General features: G+C 39.2%; 1 protein-coding gene across 3 annotated transcripts in view; it reads left to right on the forward strand.

Moving 5' to 3' along the window:
* Window positions 1-26,610, forward strand: part of UBE2K (ubiquitin conjugating enzyme E2 K) — a 57,827-nt gene that overhangs the window by 23,043 nt on the left and 8,174 nt on the right. For 2 of the 3 annotated variants that reach the window (XM_002709395.6, XM_089325352.1), the window contains exons 2-4: window positions 8,897-8,990; window positions 16,806-16,864; window positions 25,145-25,227. In XM_002709395.6, the coding sequence (XP_002709441.1) occupies window positions 8,897-8,990; window positions 16,806-16,864; window positions 25,145-25,227 (236 nt within the window). The remainder of the gene's footprint in view (window positions 1-8,896; window positions 8,991-16,805; window positions 16,865-25,144; window positions 25,228-26,610) is intronic. The other variant, XM_051842473.3, reaches the window with a different exon arrangement.

The raw sequence follows: 26,610 nt of genomic DNA on the forward strand, positions 1-26,610 counted from the left end.
CTCCTTCTTTAAGCCTGAATAATAGTCCATTATATCTCTCTGTAACACATTTTGTTTTTCCACCAGGTGGTGATTACTTGTGTTGCTTTTATTTCTTGTCTGTTTCAATACATGGGCAAATACCTCTTTGAGACCGCAGTTCAATTCTTTTTAGTACATACCTGATTCCAGAAGTAGAATTGCTGGGTTATGATAATTCTGTTTTTAATTCTTTGGTCAACCACGTGCTGCACTATTTTACATTCCTATAAGCAACAGACAGGGTTCTAATTTGTCCACATCTTTGCTAACACTTGTTATTTTCAGTTTTTTTGGTGGTAGCCATTCTAGTGAGTGTGTGGTAGTGCCTTATTATGGTTTTGATTTGCATTACACTAATAATCAGTGTTAAAGGGATTCTGAACTTCTTTTCATGTGCTTGTTGGCACAATTACAATTTAACTTTTTGTACCCTGATACTGGTTTCCACAGAGATGCCTACGTTTTTGCTCTGATAGCTTTTAGCTTTTTTTTTTTTTTTTAAGATTTCTTTTATTTATTTGAAATACAGCCACAGAGTGAGGTAGAGACAGAGAGGTCTTCATCTTCTGGTTCACTCCCCAAATGGTCACAATGGTCAGAGCTGGGCTGATTCAAAGCCAGGAGCCAGGAGCTTCTTCCAGGTCTCCCATGCAGGTATAGGGGACCAAGGACCTGGACCATTCTCTGCTGCTTCCTGGGTGCATTAGTAGGAAGCTTGATTGGAAGCACAGAGTACACAGGAATTCAGATTGGCATTCTCATATGGGATTCAGGTGTCCCAAGCTACAGTTTAAGCTGTTGTGCCACAATACCCACCCCCACTCATTTACTTCTATTTGTAGTATTCTATTAAAGTGCACTATAATTCTTAGACATCCCTCAATTGTTAAATTTTTGTTCTTTTATTTGTATGTAATGCTTAAGTGATTTCTGTTATGATTGTATTTTTCTTTCTACCTGTAATGAAGTGATTTCCTTAGATTCTAGGATTGGGAATATTTAGAGTATGAGAAATTTTATGATATTAATACATTTTGCTGTATTACCTTTATGAGTTTTTTTTTTTTAATCATTGCTTTAACTTACCAGTATTGGATATCAAGGATTTTGCCAGTTTAGAAAATGTCAAGTGAATACCTAGGTGTTCAAGAATCACTTGTTAAAAATACCAACTATCCATTTCTAACAGATTGCTGCTTTGCTTGAGATCATTTGATTGTGTAACAATGGGTCCATTTCTAGGCTGTCTGTTATATTCATTTGCTGTATGTGTCTGTTCCCTCACCAGATGCTGTCATCTGTGTGTGTGTGTGTGTGTTTTATTTACTTGAGAGGCAGAGTTACAGATGGAGGGAGAGACAGAGAGGTCTTCCATCTGCTGGTGCATTCCCCAGATGGCTGGCTGAAATGCCAGAGATAGGCTGATCTAAAGCCAGGAGCCAGAAGTTTCTTGCAGGCCTCTCATGTGGGTGCAAGGGCCCAAGCACGTGGGCTATTCTCCATTGCTTTCCCAGGCCATAAGCAGAGAGCTGGGTCAGAAGTGGACCAGCTGGAGCATATGGGATGCTGGTGCTGTAGGCGGAGGCTTAACTTGCTATACCATAGCTCCCGCCACCAGAGTTTTTATCTATTTATTTGAAAGTCAAGTTAGAGAGAGAGAGAGAGAGGTTGAGATCTTCCATCCACTGGTTTACTCCCCAGATTGCCACAACGGTTAAGGCTGGGCCAGGCTGAAACCAGAAGCCAAGAACTTCTTTGGGTCTTCCATGTATTTGCAGGGACTGTCTTTCACTGCTTTTCCCAGACCATTAGTAGGGAGCTGGATCAGAAGTGGAACAGTGCCCATTTGGGATGTGGATATTGCAGATGGCAGGCTTAACCTGCTGTTACCACAGTGTTCTCCCCTTCAGATATGAGTACTTCAGCTTTGTTCTTTTTTAAAAAAATATTTATTGTATTTATTTGAAAGAGTGTGAGAGAGGTAGAGATAGAGAGGTCTTCCATCTGCTGGTTCACTCCCAAGATGGCCACAATGGCTGGAGCTGTGCCGATCCAAAGCCAGGAACTTCTTCCCGGTCTACCACGTGGGTGCAGGGGCCCAAGCACTTGGGCCATCTTCTGCTTTCCCAGGCCATAGCAGAGAGCTGGATAAGAGAAGCAGCTGGGACTAGAATTGGCTCCCATATAGGATACTAGTGCTTCAGGCTAGGGCTTTTTTTTTTTTTTTTTTTTGACAGGCAGAGTGGACAGTGAGAGAGAGAGACAGAGAGAAAGGTCTTCCTTTGCCGTTGGTTCACCCTCCAATGGCCGCCGCTGCAGCCGGTGCACCGCGCTGATCCTGGCAGGAGCCAGGAGCCAGGTGCTTTTTTCCTGGTCTCCCATGGGGTGCAGGGCCCAAGCACCTGGGCCATCCTCCACTGCACTCCCTGGCCATAGCAGAGAGCTGGCCTGGAAGAGGGGCAACCGGGACAGAATCCGGCGCCCCAACCGGGACTAGAACCCGGTGTGCCGGCGCCGCAAGGTGGAGGATTAGCCTATTGAGCCACGGCGCCGGCCAGGCTAGGGCTTTAACCCACTGTGCCATAGCGTTGGCCCCTAGCTTTGTTCTTTAATGTTATGTTTCCTATTCTAGTTCTTTAGAATCGGTTTTCAGAATATTCTACCTGTTTCCTCTGACTCTTTTCTACTTTTTAAATTCGGTGTATCTTAGTTACATTGGTGGATTTTCAATCCCTAAATGTGTCAAGTTCTTCTTTGCCTCTCTTGTACAGATGAACTTTTTGCCTGAGAAGTGGGCTTTACCTACTTGAGTCTTTTAAAAGTGGTTTCCTCAGGGAAGCTGCCTCTTATGCTCCAGATTCTGTCTTCTCATTAAAGACTCTCAGGGAATCTTGTACTCCATCTAAAAATTATATATTTAGTTGTTCGCTACCTTAGAATGAAAGATTTATTTATGGTGATAAGGTAGAGATCAACATTTCTGGTTGATCATTATACCTCCAATACTCAGTGTAATTCCTTGAAAATAGTGGGAATTTAATTTAATAGGGTCAGAACTTTAATTATTTTGCTTTCTGGATTATGTAAACCATGATGATAAGTCCAATACTTAAAATTTTAATGACATACTGTTGCTGCAATTGGAGAGAATATTATTTCCTGGTTCTCTGTAGAGTAGCACTGTCTAATAAAGTAGCTGCTTACATTTTTTCTTTCTACAGGTTTTTCTTTATAAATTTTTAAAAATTCATTTATATTATTTGAAAGGCAGAGAGAGACCTACAGAGGAAACCTCCATTTGCTGGTTCACTCCCCAAATGCTCATAGCAGATAAGACTGGGCCAGGCTGAAGCCAGGGACTCAGCCACTTGAGCCATTACCTGCTGCCTCCCAGAGTGCATATCAGCTAGAATTGGTAGTGGTGCCAGGTCTCAAACAGAGGCATTCCAGTAATAGATGCAGGTGTCTCCAGCAGCAGCATATCTACCACAGCAAATGCCCATTCGTCCCTTCATGTTTTTGTCTTAATTACTTTTGACTTACAGCAAGTGTAATCTAGTGTTTTTAAAATTATATTCCCATCATTGTACAACCATCATCTCTGATTCCAAAACATTTCTATAACCCTACAAAGAAATTTCATACCATTAGTAGGTCCTTCCTATTTCTTCCTTCCTCCCATCCCTAGCAATTAATCATCTTTCATTGTGGATTTGCCTATTACAGCTTTTGAGCACTTGAATTATGCCTGGTCCAAATTGAAATGTACGTAATTTGAAATTACACTTTGAATTTCAGAGACTTAGTACCAAATAATTGAAATAGTTTAGAAATTTTTATTTTGTTTTGATTATGTTAGGATATTTGTATCTGTTGGGATTAATGAAATATATATATTTTTAAAAGATTTATGTATTTATTTATTTGAACGGCAGAGTTACAGGCATGCAGGGGCCCAGGCAATAGCAGAGAGCTGGATTGGAAGAGGAGCAGCCAGGTCTTGAACCAGCTTTACCTACTATGCCACCGCTCTGGCCCCAAAGAATCTAATTTCATATTTGCCTGATAATGATGAGCAGTGCCTCCAACTTTTGATACTTGTAACTTGACTAAGAAACAAATTAGGACAGCGCATTGGCTCTCTAGGCTAATCCTCCACCTGCGGCGCCGGCACACCGGCTTCTAGTCCCAGTTGGGGCGCCAGATTCTGTCCTGGTTGCCCCTCTTCCAGGCCAGCTCTCTGCTGTGGCCCGGGAGTGCAGTGGAGGATGGCCCAAGTGCTTGGGCCCTGCACCTGCATGGGAGACCCCGAGAAGCACCTGGCTCCTGGCTTTGGATCAGCGCGGTGCGCCAGCCGCAGCGGCCATTGGAGGGTGAACCAACGGCAAAAAGGAAGGCATTTCTCTCTGTCTCTCTCTCTCTCTCACTGTCCACTCTGCCTATCAAAAAAATTAATAACTTCTTTATGTCATCTAATTACCTATAACTTTAGGGTACATTTTTATTATGTGTGTTATCTGAAATGGGGATTTTGATCTAAATGTTGTTTTTTTTTTTTTTTTTAATTTTTATTTTTTTGACAGGCAGAGTGGACAGTGAGAGAGAGAGAGACAGAGAGAAAGGTCTTCCTTTGCTGTTGGTTCACCCTCCAATGGCCGCCGCGGCCAGCGCGCTGCGGCCGGCGCACCGCGCTGATCCGATGGCAGGAGCCAGGAGCCAGGTGCTTTTCCTGGTCTCCCATGGGGTGCAGGGCCCAAGGACCTGGGCCATCCTCCACTGCACTCCCGGGCCACAGCAGAGGGCTGGCCTGGAAGAGGGGCAACCGGAACAGAATCCGGCGCCCTGACCGGGACTAGAACCCGGTGTGCCGGCACCGCTAGGCGGAGGATTAGCCTAGTGAGCCACGGCGCCGGCTCTAAATGTTGTTTTAGAACAACTTTTTCATAATAGATCAAGGTGAGGAATTGGGTGTTGTGATGCAAGGGGTTAAGCTGCTGCTCGGGACACCTGCATCCTATATCCCAATGCCTAATTTATGACTATTCCACTTCCTATTGCACCTAGGAGGCAGCAGGTGACAGGTTAAGTACTTGAATCCCTGCCACCCACATGAGAAGCCTTGGTTTCAGGTATTTGGGGAATGAACCATGGGGTAGAAGATCGCTCTCATTCCTGCTCTCTCTCCCCCCTTCTTCTCTCTCCCTTTCTTTTCTTTTTCTTTCAAATAAATAAATCTTTAAACAATTTTAAAAAGTGAGATTATTATGATAAATTATCCCATTAAAAAGGTAACAGTATTTACTTTGGGTGGAAATTTTCTGCTCCAATATCATTACCAAAACTTGGTTGGCTACTATCTGTTAATCACTCACTGTGTGGTAGGAATTGTTCTGTGTGCTATATTCATTAATTTTACCCATAAACCCTATAAAGTAGATGCTGTTATAATCCCCAGTTGACAGGATGAAGCGAGTATGGAATTGTTTATTAACTTGCTCAGTGTACCATAGCTAGTAAGTTTTCTTTTTTTCCCCCATTTGAGAGGCAGATAGGGAGTGAGTGAGCAAACATAAGCTCTTGTCCACTGGTTTACTCCTCAGAAGCCCATGATGGCCCAAACTAAGCTGAGAGTGAAGCCAGTAACCAGATCCAGGTCTCCCATATGGGTAGCAGAGACTTAATCCCTTGAGTATCACCTGCTGCCTCCCAGGGTCTGCCTGTACAGGAAGCTGGAGGAGAGACCAGAGATGTGTATTGAATCCAGGCACTCTAGAAGAGAATATAGGTATTTTTACCTGGAAGCCAAACACCTGACTTGTTAGTTTTTTTTCTTTATTTTAAAAAAATTTTAAAAAGATTTATTTATTTATTTGAAAGAGGTACAGAGAGGGAAAGAGATCAATCTTCCATATGCTGGTTTATTCCCCAGATGATCACAATGGCTGAGTCTGGGTCCGGTCAAAGCCAGGAACCTGGAGCTTCTTTCAGGTCTCCCACGAGGGTAGCAGGGGTCCAGGCACCTGGACCATCTTCCACTGCTTTCCCAGGCATTTAGCAGGAAACTGGATCAGAAATGAAGCAGCCATGAGATTCTGGCCTTGTAGGCAGTAGCTTTACCCACTATGCCACAACACCGATCCCCTATTAGTAAGTTTTAAACACAGAAAACAATGTACTTTGTACTTAGTGCTGAGTTTTTCCAAATAGTATAATCTCCAGGCCGGCGCTGCGGCTCAATAGGCTAATCCTCCACCTAGTGGCGCCGGCACACTGGGTTCTAGTCCCAGTCGGGGCGCCAGATTCTGTCCCGGTAGCCCGTCCTCCAGGCCAGCTCTCTGCTGTGGCCCGGGAGTGCAGTGGAGGATGGCCCAGGTCCTTGGGTCCTGCACCCGCATGGGAGACCAGGAGAAGCACCTGGCTCCCTGCTTCGGATCAGGGAAAAACAGCTTTGCAGCTATCCTCATGAAAAATGTAGAGCAGTAATAACACAGTTCCTTGAGGTTTCATCCAAAATCTTCATCCTCCTTGGTTGTTGCAGTCATTAAAATTAATATCACATAGTGTTTATTTTTAGAAATTGCATTTTCATTGTTAGAGTGGAAACAGAACTGTGAATTAAATTTTTGTAAAAAGGGCTTTGAAACCAAAGGTTTTATAGTTAATGTTATTAGGGAAAGGGTAACTATGCTACTTCTATTGAGGATACTCTCATTTTATAATAAAATTGAGTTAGATGGTGACATACCTCAATTAATACCATAAGTGACAGAAGTAGGATATTACATATGTGTTGTAATTTCAAAGGCCATGCATTTTCTAAACCTGGGTGTTGCCGTTTTATATGTCTTATAGTTTCTGAGTCTTAATTTAGAATTTTGTTAGTTTAAGTTAGTTTGTGGGGCAGTGGTATTGGAGTTTTTGAATTACAAAATAATTGATGTTTGAGTTAAATTGTGGAGATTTCTTGATGGAAAAATTAAGCTGTGAAATATCTTTTCTAACATACCATTTTCTTTTTATCTTTAATTATCTGCAGATAAAGATCCTACTCTAGAACATATAGAGTGCTTCTTTATAATGGAATTCATCATGGTGATGGTATTTTCTTGAGCAGATTATGATTCAGTAAATTTTTATACAATAATAGTGTTTTTTCTATAGAGTGAAAAAAGATCCATTTTTCTCTGAATTAGAATTTGGGGGTGATGTGGACAGAAATAAGGACAGGTATAAAAATTAATAATTTTTATTTAGCATTTCAATAACCAGAGAGTTGGAGCACTTCCCCAAAAGCAGTTTTTCTGATCTCTGTAGCCTCCTCTATCTAAAACTTTAGTGAGATCCTTTAGTATCCTAATGTTTTATGGTTATTTACCTATTTTTAGAGGAGGGATTGTAGGAAGCTGTAGAGATCTTTGAAAGCACTGATGATTTGCAGATCATCTTGTTTTATTTAGAAATCTTAAGGGAAACATGGAAGTCTGTAATAAGTCTGTGCCTTCTTATATTGGATAGTGAAAGTCAGATACTTCCATGTTTCTTTAAGACATTATTTGTGTTTGTACATACAACATAAAATATTTTTACTGTGGTTAAAATGTAAAATTTATTTTCTGCCACAAATACCAAGATGTTAATGTTTTTTATGTATATTTATGATTTTAATTTATATATTGTTTCTTTATTAAACATTGTGTATTAAAAATATTCAGAAAAGGAGTAAAAATAGTGTCTTTGGTTGGGGATGAAAAGAAGAAACCAAGGACTTTAAAACAGCAATTTTTAGTGTTTCATGCAGTAAAGCATTTTAAGAAAAGCAAAAAAATTTACTCTTGAAATCATGGGTTAGTCCTTCTTTCTTAAGAGTAGATAGGTTGGGTCAATTAGATAAAAAGAGTCCTATCAAAAAAGTGAAAGCACAACTTGTACCCTAGGCATTTAGGATTAAATTGAGAGAAGGGAGGATACATTGTGTTAAGAATATAGGTTATAGACCAGAAAGAAACTAGTGTAGGTTTGAAAATATAAATCTAGAGCTCATCTGCAGGCAGGTACTTGTGAGTGTCGTGAATCCCACTGGGTGGTTTTATGAATCATTTAAGGTCTCCATGACTTTGAGGATGGACTTGTCACAAGATTCAGAGACTCAGGTGATTCAGATATGGAAATACTTTGAGCAGTGTAAAGTCTGAATAAGTAGGTATAGATAAAGTAGAAATCGGTTTTGGAAAGAAAGTTGTTGACTGAAGTAGACTAAACAGAAAAACAAATTGAAGAAGACCTTAGATTCCAGTGACATGGGCTTTGGGAATTTTCATGGAAACAATTAGATGCTTTGAGCTTTTACTTTACCATCCTACTGGATGGTGCAGTGTTTGAATCAGTTACACTGAACATCCAGAGTTGTTATTTGGTCAAGCGAAAGCCTAAATGGCTTTTAATGACCCTGAATTTTCTGGCTGGAACTCAGCAAGTTTGGGACCTAGTATCTCATTGTTCATCTACAGATGAATAGATTCATCATTTAGGACCTGACATACAGTTAGGGGATTGGCAAATATAAAATAACTTGTCTAAAAAAAAATAATAACTTGTCTACAGTTTTTCTCTAAGAACATTGCTATAAAGGCAACAAGCCATTGTATTACTGTTCAAGGTGGTGGTGTTTCATTAGAAACATTTACGTGAAAATTCTTAGTATTTGATTTGAATATTCTTCAGCTAATTAATCCTACAAAAGCACCGACTTTTTACTAGTACAGATAATCAAACTTATGAAAGAAGGGGGTTTCAAAATTTTTTTGTAGGTAATATTTTAAAATAGGCTTTTTTTCTTGCTGACATAACTAACATTTATTTTCTGTTTATTTTTAAGACGAGCAAAAATCAAATTAAAGTAGATCTTGTAGATGAGAATTTTACAGAATTAAGAGGAGAAATAGCAGGACCTCCAGACACACCATATGAAGGCAAGTACTTTTTTATATATCAAAATATTGTGCGTATTAGAACTTCTCTGAAACAGTAAATCAAAATAATCTAAAGCATCTTTAAACTACATAGAACGTAACTTCATTTGGCTTAGGATATGCAGGAAATTTTAACAATTTAGACATTACCTAGGCTTATTTTTCTTACTAAATTTTAGCTCATTTTGTTCTTTTTCCAAAGTAAATTTAACAGAGCCAAGGTACAGATTACATAGGTTAGAATTTAACAGCAAAACATTTAGCTTCTTGCTTATGGACTATGGAGTCTTAGTTACCCTTCATATGGTATCTATAGCAAACCTTTCCTTAAATTTCTTCTTCCTCTTTTTTTTTTTTTTAAAGAATTATTCTCCCTTGTTTATCATTTAGCATATCATTTACTTGTATGTCTTCCTATAGACTGTAGTCCAAATATTTAATTTTCTTTACTCAGGAAAGCTTTTGAGTGATCATTTTGGAACACATCTTAAATGAAAGGATCCAGTTTTGCTGAACTTTGTGTTTACAAATTAAGTCTGTAGCTACTTCAGAACATGAAATTGGGTGACAAGATACAGAAAGATGCTTTATATCATTTTAATTTCTTATTAGGCAAATCTTCACTCATGAATATTGTAATTTTGGGTTTTGTAGCATAATTAAGGTTCTTACATAAAATAGGCATTCAAGTATTTATTTAATACAAAACATACAAGAACATGTGGTAGCTCTTACTTGTTAAGAACTTTACGAATATTTTCTTAAGTTCTTAAAACTTACTATACGGTAAGTACAGTTGCCAGTGTTTCATAGATGAAGAAAGTTAATGTTAGAAAAATGAAGTTGTTTGTCTATGGTCACACATCAAAGTGGCACAGTTGGAATTTGAGTCCTGATAGCCTTTGACTTCAAAGCCTATGCTTCTAATCACTTTTCACTTTTGAGTTAATCAGCATTGAGTGAATATTGAAAGTAGTGGTTATGTCTGCATTGAATGTGATAGTTATGTTATTTTGTAACATAGTTTCATGAAAAAATTCAGCAAAATTAATTATTCTTGCATATTTTTCTGTTGTCATTGAAATTACTAAAGACCCTGTCACATCTAGCTTTTATAATAATTCTTGAGTGACAAAATTTTATTTTCTCTTAAATAGGTCATATGAATCATTTCCAGACTTTTTTTTTTTTTTTTAAGATTTTTAAAAATTTATTTGAAAGACAGAGTTAGAGAGAGAGAGAATTTGTCCATCTGCTGGTTCACTCCCCAAATGGTCACAATAGCTAGGGCTAGGCCATGCCAAAGCTGGAAGCCTGACACTCCATCTAGATCTCTGACATGTGTGGCAGGGTCCCAAGCACTTGGGCGTCTTCTGCTTTTCCCAGGTACATTAGGAAGGAGCTAGATTGGAAGTGGAGTGGAATTCCAGTTGGAGTGGAATCCATTCTTAAGTGGGGTCCCAGTATTGCAGGCAGCTGCTTAACCTGCTGTGCCACAATGTCAGCCCTGATACTTAATTTTTTTTATATAATTTTTTTTTGACAGGCAGAGTTAGAGACAGAGAGAAAGGTCTTCCTTCCGTTGGTTCACCCCCCCAAATGGCTGCTACGGTCGGCGCGCTACGCCGATCCAAAGCCAGGAGCCAGGTGCCTCCTCCTGGTCTCCCATGCGGTGCAGGGCCCAAGCACTTGGGCCATCCTCCACTGCCTTCCCGGGCCACAGCAGAGAGCTGGACTGGAAGAGGAGCAACCAGGACAGAATCCGACACCCCAACAGGGACTAGAACCCGGGGTACCGGTGCTGCAGGTAGAGGATTAGCCTAGTGAGCCGCTGCGCCGGCCTTAATACTTAATTTTATATATTGTTCACCGAGTACCTTGTTTATGTCAGGCCTAGTCGGGATGCTTTCACAGAAGCTATTTCATTTAGTCCTTTTGAGAATCATCAAACATGGAGGAGACCTCTAGTTATCTTAGAAAAATCAAGTGCTTCTATTAATAGCATATATTCTATATGATATGTATACTAGCTTCTTCTTAAAGATAGTTGAGTAATAGCATTATTCTAGAGCTCTTCCAGCAAATTGATTTTTGTCATAAGATTCCTCCCTAGCTAAATTAGGTAACTTCTTAGCAACTCCTAATAAGAAGGTGAGTTTTTAAAAACTGGATAATGTGCACTCATTTGTATAGTATTTAAGAAAAATATATCATTTTTTTTATTGGTTAGAAATAAGTTCATTTTTAAGTGCATGTTTCTGCTGCTGCTAAATGAAAAAATTTTTAATTAATTAATTTTAGGAGGAATAAAAAGAGGGTGTAAGAGAGAAGAGTGAATGAGAGAGAGAGTGTGTCAGAGTCATCTCCCACCTGCTGGTTCTCTTCCCAAATGCCTACGGCAGCTTGGGCTGGGCCAGGTCGGTGCCAGGAGCCAGGGACTCAACTTAGGTCTTCTGCATGGGTGGCAGGAACCCAGTTACTTAAATCACCATTGCTGCCTCCCAGGGTCCATATTAACAGGAAGCTGAAGCCAGGAGCCAGAGCCAGATACTAATCCCAGGTACCTCCCTGTGGAATGTGGGCTGCTGCCTTTTTTTTTTTTTTTTTTTTTTAGATTAATTTATTTGAAAGAGTGACAGAGACAGGCAGAAGCAGAGAGAGAGAGAAGTCTTCTATCTGCTGGTTCATTCCCCAAATGGCTGCAACGGTCATGGCTGGGCCATGCCAAAGCCAGGAGCCAGGAGCTTCCTCTGGGTCTCCCACATGGGTGCAAGGGCCCAAGCACTTGAGCCATCTTTCGCTGCTTTTCCAGGCACATTAGCAGGAAACTGGATTGGAAGTGGAGTAGCCAGGACTTGAAACAGTGCCCATATGGGATGCCAAATCACAGGTGGCAGCTTAACCTGCTATACCACAGCACCAGCCCTGGATTGTAGGCTTCTTAACTGACAGCTTATCCATTAGACCAAATGCCTGTCCATAAAACAAGATTTTGATAAGATTAATTTTCTTATTTTGGGGGGTCAGTTTATAGTTGATAGATTAACTTCTATTCTTTTGTCATAAAACTATTAGTGATGTTCATTTTATATCATTTATTAAAAGCAGTATTCAAGGATATAAACTTAGATGCCTTTTCTGTGAAATGTGAACATGGGTGAAGTACTTCGCTAATATATATTGTGGATCTTGCCGTTTTTAGTTTTTTAAACCCATTCTTAAAAGCTTAAGTGAAATTTTGCATGTGGAATGTTGTACTATATAGCCATCATTAATGAGGCAACCGCTTTATGTAATGTTAAAGGTAAAGTGATTAACAAGTAGAATACATGGAGAAGCCATCATCTTGTACATTTTAGTTAGCTTTTTTTTTTTTTTTTTTAAAGATTGATTTGAAAGGCAGAGCGTGAAATGGAGGGAGATTTTTCATTCACTAGTTTACCCCCAGATGGCCACAACAGCCAGATTTGGGCCAGGCCAAAGCTAGGAACCAGTAAAATAGAAAAACAAGTATCCTGGTCTCCCACATGCATGGCAGGGGCCCAAATATGTGGGCCATCTTCCTCTGCCTTCCAGGTGCATTAGCAGGAGGCTGGGTCAGAAGCAGAATAGCCAGGGCTTGAACCAGCACTCCAGCGTGGAATACCTGCGTTGCAAGCAGCTGCCCTACAGTGCTGGCCCCAAACTCTGTTTTCTTAACTTGCTTTAACTCAGTGGCAAGGCAAACTTACTTATTGAGCCTTTCTTTCTAAAAATTGTGCAGTCACTGTAGGTAGCTTAAAAATTACCATCCTTTCTTCATCTTCCCTTTTGGATTAAGTTAAATTTACTTATTTGTTTTTCTTTTTTACTGGAAATGCCCACAGTGGCCAGGGTTGGACCTCCATGGGGGAGAACACAGTATTTGAGTGTTTAGTTCCTGCCTCCCAGGGAGGAAGTGGAGCCAGAACCCAAACCTAGACCCAGACTCAGATATGGGAAGTGTGATGCAGACATCATCCTAAGTGGAAGCCTAAGTGCTGTGCCAACACTTCCCCCCACTTCAGTTAAATTTAGACTCTAAATTTTTACTGTTAAAAGCTATTCTTGGGGGCCAGCATTGTGGTGTAGCAGGTAGATGCTACCTGCAATGCCAGGATCCCACATGGGTGCCTGTTTATGTCCCTGCTGCTCTTCCTGCCAGTGGTCTGGGAAAGCAGCAGAAGATGGTCCAAGTGCTTAGGCCCCTACTGCCTACATGGGAGACTTGGAAGAAACTCTTGGCTGCTTGCTTCATTCTAGCCCAGCCTGGGCTGTTGTGGCCATCTGGTGGAGTGAACCAGTGGATGGAAGATTCTCTTTCTCTCTGTCTCTCTCTCTCTCTCCTTCCTCCTCTCTATCTATGTCTCTGTCTCTTCCTCTTTCTCTGTAACTCTTTCAAATTCATAAATCTTTAGGAAGAAAACTATTCTTGAAGTGAATGTTTTATAGTGAAAGCTGTTAATATGAATAATGTAGTTACCTTAGAGATCCCTTAATTGAATTGCCCTGATCAGATATAGACATGTACTGTATAACAGAGTTTTAGTCTACAAACAGACCCTTATACACAGTTAGTCCCTTAAGATTATTTTGCCCAGTGGTATCCCCCATTGTCTTAGTTTAAGAATACCCTATGATATTGTACAACAAAATTGCCTAATGGCACATAGCTCAGAACATGTCACCATCAAGTGATACATTGCTGTAGCGCTGTAGTGGTTATATACTGAAAGTTGTCAGGTAATGAAAGACTGAACCTATAACATGCAGAGTAAAAATAAGATTTGGGAGACTCTAGGGTCCCAGGTTTTTGTTTTTGTTTTTGTTTTTTTTTTTTTTTCTTTAAGATTTATTTGTTTTGAAAGAGTTACACAGAGAAGGAGAGGCAGAGAGACAAGAAGAGAGAGGTCTTCCATCCACTGGTTCACTTCCTAGATGGCTGCAATGGCTGGAGCTGTGCCAGTCCAAAGCCAGGAGCCTAGAGCTTCTTCCGGGTCTCCCATGTGGGGCAGAGGTCCAAGGACTTGATCTGTCTTCCACTACTTTCCCAGGCAATAGCAAAGAGCTGGATTGGAAGTGGAACAGCTTGGACTTGAACAGGCACCCATATGGGATGCCAGCACTGCAGGTAGCAGCTTTACCTGCTACGCCACAGTGCCGGCCCCAGGTCCAGTATATACTGTCTCTGGGCTCCTAAGAGATTTTTAGGTACTCAATAAAAATCAAGAATTTTGTAGGACAGATTAATGGAAGTGGTAAGCTAGAATTTAAGCAAATGTATTATACCTGTATTTGAAGCTAGCTTATATAATTCTGAACATGAAACAGTCATCTGTATAATCACAAAACTTTTCACCCTTCATTCTTTTTTAAAAGAGTTAATTGAAAGGCAGATCAGTGCACGTGCACACACACACACACACATCCTCCATCCACTGGTTCATTTCCAAGTGGCCTCAATAACCAGGGCTAGGCCTGGGAAAACCAGGAGCTAGGAACTCTGTCCTGGTCTTCCACATGGGTGGTAGGACCCCAGGTGCTTGGGCCATCTTCTGCTGCCCTTTCAGTTGCATTAGGAAGGAGCTGGAGCTGAAATGGAGCAGTTGGGATTTGAACTGCCACTGAGAATGGGATAGCCCTGTCACAAGCAGTAGCTTAACCTGCTGTGCCACAATGCTGGCCACTTCTTTTTGACAACTTTTCTGTATATTTCACTGTTACTGTGTTCTGTTAATTCAGGCATCTAATTCAGTGCATGCATCAGTCACTGTGGTGGGACTCTAAAAAGAATTAATGAGAAGAAACCAAAAAGGGCTGGAAGAAAGTGGTACCAAGTGAATGTTGTTTCATTTTCCCCAGATCCACAGTCAGACATTTCTAACAGTGGGGAAAGTAGATTTGAGAGAATCTAGGATATACTGAGGAAAGTTCCCTGCTTGATTGTTTCATGAACTGAGTATATAGAATTATAAAGTTGATGATGTTCCTAGAACAGTTTTTATTTCATTTTCTTTTTGTGGAAACTTTAGTTTATGTACAAAAAAGTAGTTATAATGAAACCTCCATGTATTAGCCTTTTTTTTTTTTTGGACAGGTAGAGTCATAGAGAAAGAGAGAAAGGTCTTCTTTCTGTTGGTTCACTCCCCAAATGGCTGCTACGGCTGGCGCTGTGCCTATCCAAAGCCAGGAGCCAGGTGCCTCCTGGTCTCCCATGCAGGTGCAGGGCCCAAGCACTTGGGCCATCCTCCACTGCCTTCCCAGGCCACAGCAGAGAGCTGGACTGGAAGAGGAGCAACCGGGACTAGAACCCGGTGCCCATATGTCAGCCATCTTAAATAACTTAACTAATGAGCATCTTATCCATCCATTAATTATTTTGAAGCATTGAAAAAATCCAGAGAGAGATATTCCATCCACTGTTTTACTCCCCAGATAGCCACAACAGCCGGGGCTAGGCCAGGCTGAAGCGAGGAGCTTCTTCAGGGTTTCCCACACGAGTGGTAGTTGCCCAAGTGCTTGGGCCATCTTCCGCTTTTCCCGGGAGTTGGATCAGAAGTAGAGCAGCAGGGAAATGAACTAGTGCCCATATGGGATGCTGGCATCGCAAGCAGCGGCTTTACCTGCTACACCACAGTGCTGGCCCCGCCAATCCAGCATCTTATCCCATGTAAGACTTCCCGTGTCAGTTTTCTGAGTGGCCTTTTTGGGAACCTAGATAAGCTGCTTTTTTTTTTTAATGCCTATTTAGCTGCTAGATCTTCAACATAACTTCAGAGCAAAACAGAATATTGCCTTGTGTTTATTATTGGTTACAATAACTTCTTTTTGTAAAGTTTTGCGTTCTGTTTACCCATTTAAAAGAAGAGGATAGTTTTTGGTCTGTAAGTCAGTTTCTTATTGTTGAGTTCCAGTTTAAAACATTCATTTGTTATTTTAAATATTTGAGACACACGCACAGAGACAGATACACATAGCACTCCCATCTGCTGATTTACTCCCCAGGTTCCTGCAATGGCTGGGGTTAGGCCAGGTCAGCAGAAACGGGGAGCTAGAAACTGAGTCCAAGTATTTCACACGGGTGGTGGGAAACCCAGTTATTTGAGCCATTACTACTGCCTTCCAGAGTCCGCATCCCTGGAAGCTGAAGTCAGGAGTCAGAACCATGTATTGAACCCAAGTACTCCTATATGGGACGCTGGCATCTTTAGTAGTTTACTACTAGACCAAAACACCTGTCCCTGGTTTTAAAATTTTAACAAGAAGTGTTGGCATTTAATTTAGGGCACAAATTAAAAGATTGGGACACTTGTATTTGAGAAAACCAGCTAAAGATGTCTTTTTTATTTTTATTTTTTGGCTTATGTCATAATCTGTCTATATTATTTATGCCTTCATACCTCTTTGCCTTCTTTCCGTGTTCTTTTTCTTCCCATTTTTCTATTATTTAGCAACTCTTAACCAGAGTGGCCTAGAGGAAAAAAAAGGAGACAGAACCCATATTAGTTAATTGTCCTGAAGGAATCTTGGAAATTGAATTGTCTGTGGATTTAATGTATTCATCTAACTCTAGCCCTATTACTTACTAAAAACTATTACAGTTATATGATATAGGTATTCTGTGTACTTTAAATAACTTTTAAATTAAAAACTAATGCCCTTGGTTATTTTCTGTTTGGGTTTCAACTTTATTTTGTTATAATTGAGTATAAAATAATGGAAGTTTTATCACTATATCAAGCTTCACATATTTAAGGTGGGCAGCATTCTTAACTTTCTCTTTTCCCCATTTTTTAGGAGGAAGATATCAACTAGAGATAAAAATACCAGAAACATACCCATTTAATCCCCCTAAGGTATTGTAAGACTTATTTTTATGCATGAACTTCAAAAACGTTTCTTGACTCAGTTAATACACATTTCAGGGTTTATTAAAGTTAAGGATTTTTGAATTGTTTAACTGTGTAACCTTAAGTGGACAGGATTTCAGGGAATGGCAGATGGCTTATTTCTGAAATTAGAATGAAAAGTAGACTTACTCAAAAGGCCAGTATTGGCTGTAGACTGAAGTAAGATGTGCATCTGACAGTGGCTCAAATACAAGATCTGGAAAAACTTCAGTGATCACAAATTTAGGGAGCCTTGGTACACTTGGAGAGAAGTTCTTACTTGGCTCAAAAAAGAATGGTGTATTTTAGGGAAGTGTGTATTCTACACTCATTCAACAGTTCTTTGAGTACTATGTACCAATGAGTATAGCAGTAAGACTTAGACTGTCCTTCCTCTCATGGAGCTCACATTCTAGCAAGGAAGAAAACTAAGCAAGTAATTGCAACAATGATGAATGTTAAAGAGGAAATGAAATATGAATAACAGAGAAATATGAATAACATAATATGAAATTATGAATAACAGAGGAACCGAACCTAAACTTATTTTTTTTAATGGAACCACTTCCTTTGTGTCTCTATTTTTGGTGCCATCACTTTAGTTTAGGCAATCATCTTTATTCCCTGTTTTTCTTATTATTAATAACCCTTCCATCTTTGCCACTCCTCATTGTTTGCATTGCTGTCTTGCAGATATGTTTATAGTTTTGATCATGTTTCTTTTATTTCCCTGTTAATAAAGTTTAAACTTCTTAGCTTGTCATTTAAAACCTCATGCAACCTGACCACAATCTCCTTTTCCACCTTAATCTTCTAGCACCTCTACCCACAACATGGGTCTTATTTTTTAGGCTATATTATTTGCTGTTTGTAGATACTGCTTATTTTTCCATGCCTTTCTGTCATTTTCGCCTGAATCTTTGCCTCTGTTATTGAAAATTCTTGTTTGCTTTTGAGTTCTGGGTAAAGTATTACTTTGTTCCTTAAGCTGTGCCCATCAGATGTTTCTCCTACTCTCAATAATGTTTTAAGTAACATTTCATGTATTATGTTGAGTAAATATTTTAAAAGATTTTATGCACCTGAGTCCAGCACCATGCCTTACATAACCTGTATATTATCTGTAGCTCTTAATAGTGTAGTTTCCATTGAGCATATAATGTCACTCAGAAAATGTTCTGAAATCCATTCACTGAACCTATTGGTTGTTCATATTTAAGAATATAGTGATGGAAGTTCCAAGGTGATTTTGCATCACTTGCCCTGAAGTTCAGGGTGGTTGTGATTCTGTTGGTTATGTAAGGCTATTTTAGGATGAGCCTGGTGGTTTTAAAAATTATGATAAAATATACTATTTAAACCATTCTTAAGGTTAGGTATGCATTATAGTTGTTTCGTAATATGCAGTTTCCATGACATTTTTAAATTTTTCATGTAAGCAATTTCCAAATTTTTTGCACCAAAATAAACTTTTAATTAATTCCATTTTCCCATGAATGTTTTGAAGTACCCTTGCATAAATAGACCAGAATTTGTCCACTCAGCTGTTGATGACATTTGGCATTTTTATTTTGTTTAATGCAAATGAGGAAAAAGAAAAAAAAAAAACTCTGGAAAGACTACTGTCAGTGACCATAGATCTTTCAGTATTTAATTAGATAAACAGCTCTCAGCAGCTAGTTCACTCCCTGGATGCATCCATATGCTGAGAACCTATTCTAGGTCTCCAGTGTGGGTGGCAGAAGCCCAGTTACTTGAGCCAGCGTTGCTGTCTTTGCAGGATTCACATCAGCAGGAACCTGGACTCAGGCTGACAGAGTTGGTCGTTGATCCCAGGCAGTACAATATGGATGCTTTCTTTCTGTCTTTCTGCATTTCAGATAAACAAATAAAAATTTTAAAAGTGATAATATTTTACTTGATTTGTGCTCAGAATTTTATAGGCCTTTTCCTGAAAGCCCTTATTAATGAGAAAACTGAGACTTAGGAGTTAAAAAGAATCCAGATTCTATGAGATGTTGGTAGCCTGTGTAAAATATGGGGCTCTCTTTTCTTGATCTTGGTAAGAAAGAGAAAAAAAAAATCTCTGAACTGTGGATTTGACTCTCTTAAGAAAAATCAACCAGAGTTCAAATCTTACATCATCCATATAACTGACTATAACTTAGTTAAGTTATTTAACCTCTGTATGTCTCAGTTCCTCATATATAAATTTTCTCATAGGATTATAAATATTAAAGGAAACAATCCATGTAAAAAACCATATTTAGTAATTCTGTGAAACTTTCTTTTTTATTTGTAACATTTCTGAAATCAGGATGTATCTTTTAGTGGGTGGTATGTGTCATCATTTAATTGGCAGAGTGTTCTTTTTTTCCATCAAGGGGTACATAAAATCATGGTGTCTTATTTTTTTTTTTTTTTAAGATTTATTTATTTATTTGAAAGTCAGAGTTACACAGAAGGAGTGGCAGAGAGAGAGAGTGGTTTTTCCATCTGTTGGCTCACTCCCCAATTGGCTGCAAAGGCTGGAGCTGTGCCCCTCTGAAGGTAGGAGCCAGGAGCTTCTTCGAGGTTGCCCACGCAGGTGCAGGGACCCAAGGACTTGGACCATCTTCTACTACTTTCCCAGGCCATAGCAAAGATCTGGATCAGAAGTGGAGCAGCCAGGTCTTGAACTGGCGCCCATATGGGATGCTGGCACTGCAGGTGGTGGCTTTAGCCACTACACCACAGCGCCGGCCCCTCACAGTCCACATGGTCCTCACAGCCCCTTAATAATTGATGGTCCTGAGTTGTGTTTTTTTTTTTTTTTTTTAATTAAAAATCTTTTTTGTGAGGGAAAGATTTTATTTATTTATTTGAGAGGTAGAGTTACAGACAGTGAGAGGGAGAAAAAGGTTTTCCGTTTCTTGGTTCACTCTCTAAAAGGCCACAACGGCCAGAGCTGCGCCGATCCAAAGCCAGGAGCCAGGAGCTTCTTCCGGGTCTCCAACACGGGTGCAGGGGCCCAAGGACTGCTTTCCCAGGCCATAGCAGAGAGCTGGATTGGAAGGGAGCAGCCGGGACTAGAATTGGCGTCCATGCCAGTGCTACAGGCAGAGAATTAACCTACTGCGCCACGGCGCTAGCCCCAAAAATCTTTATTTGAGAGGCAGAGGAATGGAGAAGTCCCATCTGTTGGTTCACTTCCCAAATGCCCATAACAGTCAGAGCTGGGCCAAGGTGAAGCCGGTATTCCTGAATACTGAATCTGGGTCTCCCGCATGGATAGCAGAGCTTGTTTGGGCTACCTCCCAGGGTATGGATTACTAGCAGGGAGGTTGGAATTGAAGTTGGACCAGGACTCAAATCCATGTGCTCTGATAAGTGGTGCTGGGCTGACGACTTAACTGTTAGGCCTGTCCTGTCCTGAGATTTAATGAAACACAATACTTAAACAGAATAACTGTTTACTATCAGTAACCAATGACTACACTTCAGAGGCCCTTCCCACAATAGTTGGTTAGCTTACTCTAACACCATTTTAAAATTCAGTAGTATTAACTCAAATTAAAAGTACTCATAATAGACAAAAAGTGAAAGTAACCAAAATGTTCGTTAATGGATGAATAGGTAAGTGAAATATGGTATTATGCAGTATTATTTGGTTATAAAAATAATAAAGAACTGATAAATACTACAGTATAGATGAATATAAAATTCATTATGCTAAAGAAACCAGACACAAAAGGCCACCCCATTGTATGACTTCATTTATCAGAAACATTGGAAAGGGCAAATACATGGGGATAAGAGGATGGGAAGTGGCTGCTGATGGTTACAAAGATTCTTTTGAGGTGATAATACGATGACACATTAGGTTGTAGAGATGGTTGCACAAGTCTGTGAATATACTAGAAAATAGGAAGTTGCATACTTTTTAGTGATTAAGTAAAAGTATAGCCTTCATAGTCCATAAGCTCAGAGTAGTTGCTTAGTCTTTGCTTTGTTTTAGATACTTTTGACATATTACAGCAATCCTTGCTAATCTTTGATTTGCATTCCCTGGATTCAGATACCCATAGTCAGCCAAGGTCTGAAAATATTAAATGGAAAATTCCAGAAGTGATTTATGTTTTAAGTAGTTGATAATTATATTATTACCAGTTATTGTTAATCTCTTATCATGCCTGACTCACAAATTAAACATTATTATTGCTGTGTATGTTTAGGGTTCAATATTGTCCAAGATTTTGGGCTTCCACTGGAGGTCTTGGAATGTATTACCCACAGATAAGAAAGGCTGTTGTACTATGCAGCTAAAGTTTAAGAATCAGTTGAAAAGTGATTGATATTATTATTATTATTATTATTATCTTATTATTGATCTTCACATGATCACAAAAATATTTCCTTTTAATATATTCTGCTGTAAATTATTGACCAGCAGGTCATTAGGTTTTCTTTCGAACAGAAAGTATACCTTTGATCTGCTGAAAATGGTATAAGAGGAACTTGATTGTATACAGCCAGTATTATTTCTAAATTGTAACTTACATTAATGAAAAAGCCATTAAAATAGTAAAACTCCAGCACAGTGGTTTGTCTTATTACATATTGGAGATTAGTTGTGAATTTTGGTATTTTATACATACTTTTATATGTGAAGTTAAGTGTATATACTAATGCTGATAATCTTATTTAATACATATCTGTGCATGCATCTTTAAAGTAGCATGTTCTTTTGTACAGTAAGTGAGTTAAAACTTATTTAGTTATGAAATAATCTTGAGTTCCAGTCTTAAAACTGGAAATTCCAAATGGGAATATGAATACATATCTGCCATGAAGTAGGAACTGAAATGTTTGTGAATGAAATGCAGGATGCATTCCGCTGGAAGAGATAAGTACTCTGATGGGTTTACCCATAGAGATGATTAAGAATAGTCTCTGGTAACATTTAGTGTCTATGGTGTACAGTGTTTAGGTTTTTATTTTATTCCTTTAGTTTTGTCTAAAGTTGTTGAGTGCTCTGAAGTTCCAAAATAAGAAGACTTGGATTGTTATTATTTTAATATTGTAAACCACATGCTATGCATTGTAATCAGAATCAAATATGACTCTAGTAATCATTATAAGTGTAATTGTATTGTTACTTGCTCATATACTTCATCCCTTCCAAATTATTTTGATTTTGCATTGTTGTTGATAAAGGACAGGGATGGTAGCTAGTACTATGAGAGACAGTGTTGGAACACAGTGGGTATGAGCTGGGTGTAGAATAATAGGACAGTATTTTATTAGGATGCTTGTGAGTACTAATTGGTAACAGTAAACCTTGAGTACTGCAGAGAAAGAAGTGAAATCCCTCTTAGAGCAAGTAACTGATGGTAAAGAACAACCAAAAAGAAAGAAAGAGCTGGTAAAAGAGGAGTAGACTGCACCAAAATTGCTTGAAGCTTGTTAATTTGATATGTAGTGGCGGGTAGTGTAGAGTTACCTTGAAGATTAATCTCTTTAGTGAGCCATCTGTAAGTTCTGAATTGCTGCTTTTTTGTTGATTTGTTTTGATTTATGTATTTGAAAATCAGACTTGCAGAGTTAGAGAGGAGAGAGAGAGACAGACAGACAGACACACACACACCATCTGCTGGTTTATTACCCAAATGGCCGCATTACGATAGGCCAAAGCCAGGAGCTTCATTTGGGTTTCCCACGTGGTTGCAGGAACCCAAGCATTAGAACCATCTTCTGCTGCTTTCCCAGGCACATTTGCAGCAAGCTGGATCAGAAGTGGAGCAGCCAGGACTTGAAATGGTGCCCATTTGAAATGGGTGCTTCAGGCAGCAGTTTAACTTGTAGTGCCACAGGGCAGGTCCCCAGAATTACTTATTTCTAATTGGAGATTATGAACAGTGTGAGAATTAGTTTAATATTTCCCTCATTTTGATATTTGTTGGATTTTTTCATGTGTGTCTGTATGCATAAATATACCTATTTTTTTAAAGGTACAGTTTACATATTCTTAATTGCCTAAATTGTAAACCTTCTGACATCTTTAGTAATAATTTAAAATTCTGTTTTCCAGTCTTGTTGAAAATACCAAAGCACCTTATTTTAAATTTGTAAAATGCTACTGTCTCCTTAAGTTAATGAAATTACAGCATATGTACATTGAACTCAGTAAATGATAAAATATCACAATGTGAAATTTTGTGGTTTGTAGTACAAAAGTTCTGTTTTGACTGTTGCAAAAGTTGGAAGTGCACTGTGTTTAGTGATACTGTTTAGCCCAATAATATGTTTTCTGTAATGTTAGGTGCACATTGCATAATGAGATACTCTTAGATGACTTGGAATGCTCTTGTGAGCAGGATGGATGTAGTGCTTTTTAGAGGAGACTAATGTGTGATCAGTGTTACGATGTAGATGAGTACAGGGTACTGTGAGAACAGGTCAGGAAGAAGGGACTGAAAGATAAGTAGGGGTAGCCAGGGAAGAGGGCATAGAGCTGTGTTACTGAGGTGATAAGCGTACATGAAGGGCCAGAGGCAAAATTTTGAATATGACTATTTGAATGCAAGAATGGAGTATATGGTGGGATGAAAACTGAGATTTGAGGGTTAGGCTGAGGTTAACAGTACACATTTGGAGCCGGTGCTGCGGTGCAGCAGGTTAAAAGCCCTGGACTGTATTGTGGCATCCCATTTGGGTACCAATTTGAATCCCGACTACTCCACTTCTGGTGCAGCTCTCTGCTATAGCCTGGGAAAGCAGTGGAGGATGGCCCAATTCTTTGGGCCCTGCACCCTCATGGAGACTCGGAAGAAACTCCCTGGCTTTGGATTGGCTCAGCTTCAGCCATTTCTGCCATTTGGGATGGAAGATCTCTCTTTGTCTCTGCCTGTCTCTGTAACTCTGTCTTTCAAATAAATAATCTTTTATTTTTTTTAAAGTACTCATATAAATGGAATGAGAGATCTTTAAAGTGTCTTAAGCAGAGTGGTGAAACAAAGCAGATTTATCTTAAAGGCTTTTTAAAATTTCATTGTTTGAGAATGCAGAACAGAAAGTGGTCAAGTCCTGAGACTGGTGACCCAGGGGAAGAAATGTTAGTCTCCTTGAATGAGACAATGTTTCTGTGGAGAGAAATAGGTATCATTGAACATAGTAAGGTTTTAAGAATAAAAGAGGATCAAACAAGCTATATGAAGGAGTGGAGAGTGTCCATTAGTTTTACATGTTCTGAAGTCATCGGTGACTTACAGTCCTTTTTCAGATTGAATGTAAATTAGTGAGAAAATAGGAGGTAAGGAAGTAGAGCAGACAAATCAAGTCACATGTATAAGAGAGAAATGGAAGCTATTTGTCTTTTTTCCATAAATAGCTTGTAAAGTACTTAAAATATTACTTGGCATATTAAATTTAATCTGTTAAATGTTAAAGAATTTGGATTCAGTTAGTTTCTAACATGTGTGTCAGAAATAATGATAATCATAATGTCCTCCAGAAGCTCATGAGTAAGAGCTGATGGACTAGATTTTATTTCCTGGTGGTCTCATAGAGTTAGCTTTTTCACTTGTTGGTTTATTCTTCCATACTAAGACAAATAGAGACTGAATCTGAAATCAGATTGTGTGTTTGCCTTTTGCACCATATTACTAACTAGCTTTGGGTTTTGGCTAAGTTTCTTAAGCTCTTAAGTTTTAGTATCTCCTTAGTCCCTGGCATGTTAGAATAGGTCTTCAAACGTCTTAAATTTTTTTAAAGATTCATTTATATGTTTGAAAGGTAGAGTTACAGAGAGGCAGAGGCAGAGAGAAAGAGAGAGGTCTTCCATCTGCTGGTTCACTCTCCAGATGGCCGCAGTAGGCGGAGCTGTGCTGATCTGAAGCCAGGAGCTTTTTCTGGGTCTCCGACACAGATGCAGGGGCCCAAGGACTTGTGCCATCTTTTACTGCTTTCCCTGGCCATAGCAGAGAGCTGAATCGGAAGTGGAGCAGCCGGACTCAAACCAGGGCCCATATGGAATGCCAGCACACTGCAGGCAGTGGCTTTACGCACTGTGCTACAGTGCCATTCCTTTAACTTATTTTGAAAAATGTTTAGAAAACAATAATCTACACATAATTAGAAGTGTTAAAGCCATTTACTGCATGCACTTCCCTGCACTGATAATCTAGGGATTTAATTTTATGATAGTTCTATTTAAATATTATGTTTTATTTCTGTTGCTTAAAAACCCAAGTGTGCTTTATATTTCAGGTCCGGTTTATCACTAAAATATGGCATCCTAATATTAGTTCCGTCACAGGGGCTATTTGTTTGGATATCCTGAAAGATCAATGGTAAGACATTTTGAATTTACCCTCTCTCCTCTCATAGAAATACCAATCTTATAAAGAGTGTTTAGTGTGTAATTGTGTCAAAACAAAAGTCTCATTATACTTTATTTCTTTGGGTTGATAACTTTATAAAGTTTCAGTTGAAAATGTGTTACAGTTGAGCTCATAATCTCTTTAAGTAGAGATTTGTTAGGCAATGTCAAAGGCTAGCTTTATATTTTGGAAAGTTTTAGATTTAATTTGTTTTGTTGAATTTGTATCTTTGCTATCTCAGGAAGATATCTATGACAGTTTAAAAAAATAAATATTAAAATAGTCATCTCCCATTCAGATGGAGTATAAGCAACAAAGTTTTTAGAAGTTGTGTTAACTGAGAAAGAGGTACCCTTATCGGTGAGCACTTCATTTGCATAGCACTTTATAGGGCTTCCATGTAAATTGTTTGATCTTAGCAGCATGAGGTTCAAATTCTGGCTCTTCCATTAATTATGCTGTGTGGTTTTGAGCAAAATGTAATGTTTGTGTGCCTTAGTTCCATCATTCGTAAAATTGGATTAATACCTGCTTCACAGGATTGAGAACATTAAATGAGTTGTTTTTTATGTAATTCTCTTAGAGCCTATCACAGTCTAATTGATAAAAATGGTGGTGGTGGTGGTGTAGATAAAAGATAGGTGTTACTTATGTAGCATATGATTATACTGATGGAAAAACTGAGGAGGTAGGAAATGACATTAGAGTAGGAAAAAACAAAATTAGAAGAGATTGAGTGAATGTGTGTTATGATCTTTTCCTCTGATTTTACTCTTTTACAAGAGAGGGAATAGCAGAAGAAAATAGAGCAACATTTCGTAAGAGCACATAGAGCCAAGACTATTATTTAGTGGGTCCAGCCTGGCTCCCTGATCTTCAGAAAATTATGTATTTTTGTCAGTAATGGAATTTTTAAAAAATTATTTCCTTATTGAGAGGCAGAGCAACAGACAAAAAGAGTGCTCCCATTCATCCACTGGTTCACCCCCAAATACCTCCATCAGCTGGGCCTAGGTTGAACTGAAGCCAGGATTCAGTCTAGGTCTCGCACATGGGTGGCAGGGACTCAATTACTTGAACCATCACTGCTGGTGCCTGCAGGGTCTGCATTGGCAGGAAGCTGGAGTCAAGGCCTGGTATTGGGCACGGAACCCAGGCATTGCTGTGTGGGATGTGAGCCTCCTAAGCTGTGTCTCAACCACTGAGCCAAATGCCTGCCCCTTGTTTCTTGATCTGTATTCCTGAAAAAAGTAGGTTAAACTTAACTTTATCTTCTTCCATATTAGAGAGGTTCTGTTGGCTTCCAGGATATCAGCTCTTCTATACTCCTCTTCCTATGTCCACTCCCAGATT

The sequence above is a fragment of the Oryctolagus cuniculus genome, chromosome 2, assembly GCF_051225735.1.
Source record: "Oryctolagus cuniculus isolate XC-2025 breed Fujian yellow rabbit chromosome 2, ASM5122573v1, whole genome shotgun sequence".
Taxonomy (NCBI): domain Eukaryota; kingdom Metazoa; phylum Chordata; class Mammalia; order Lagomorpha; family Leporidae; genus Oryctolagus; species Oryctolagus cuniculus.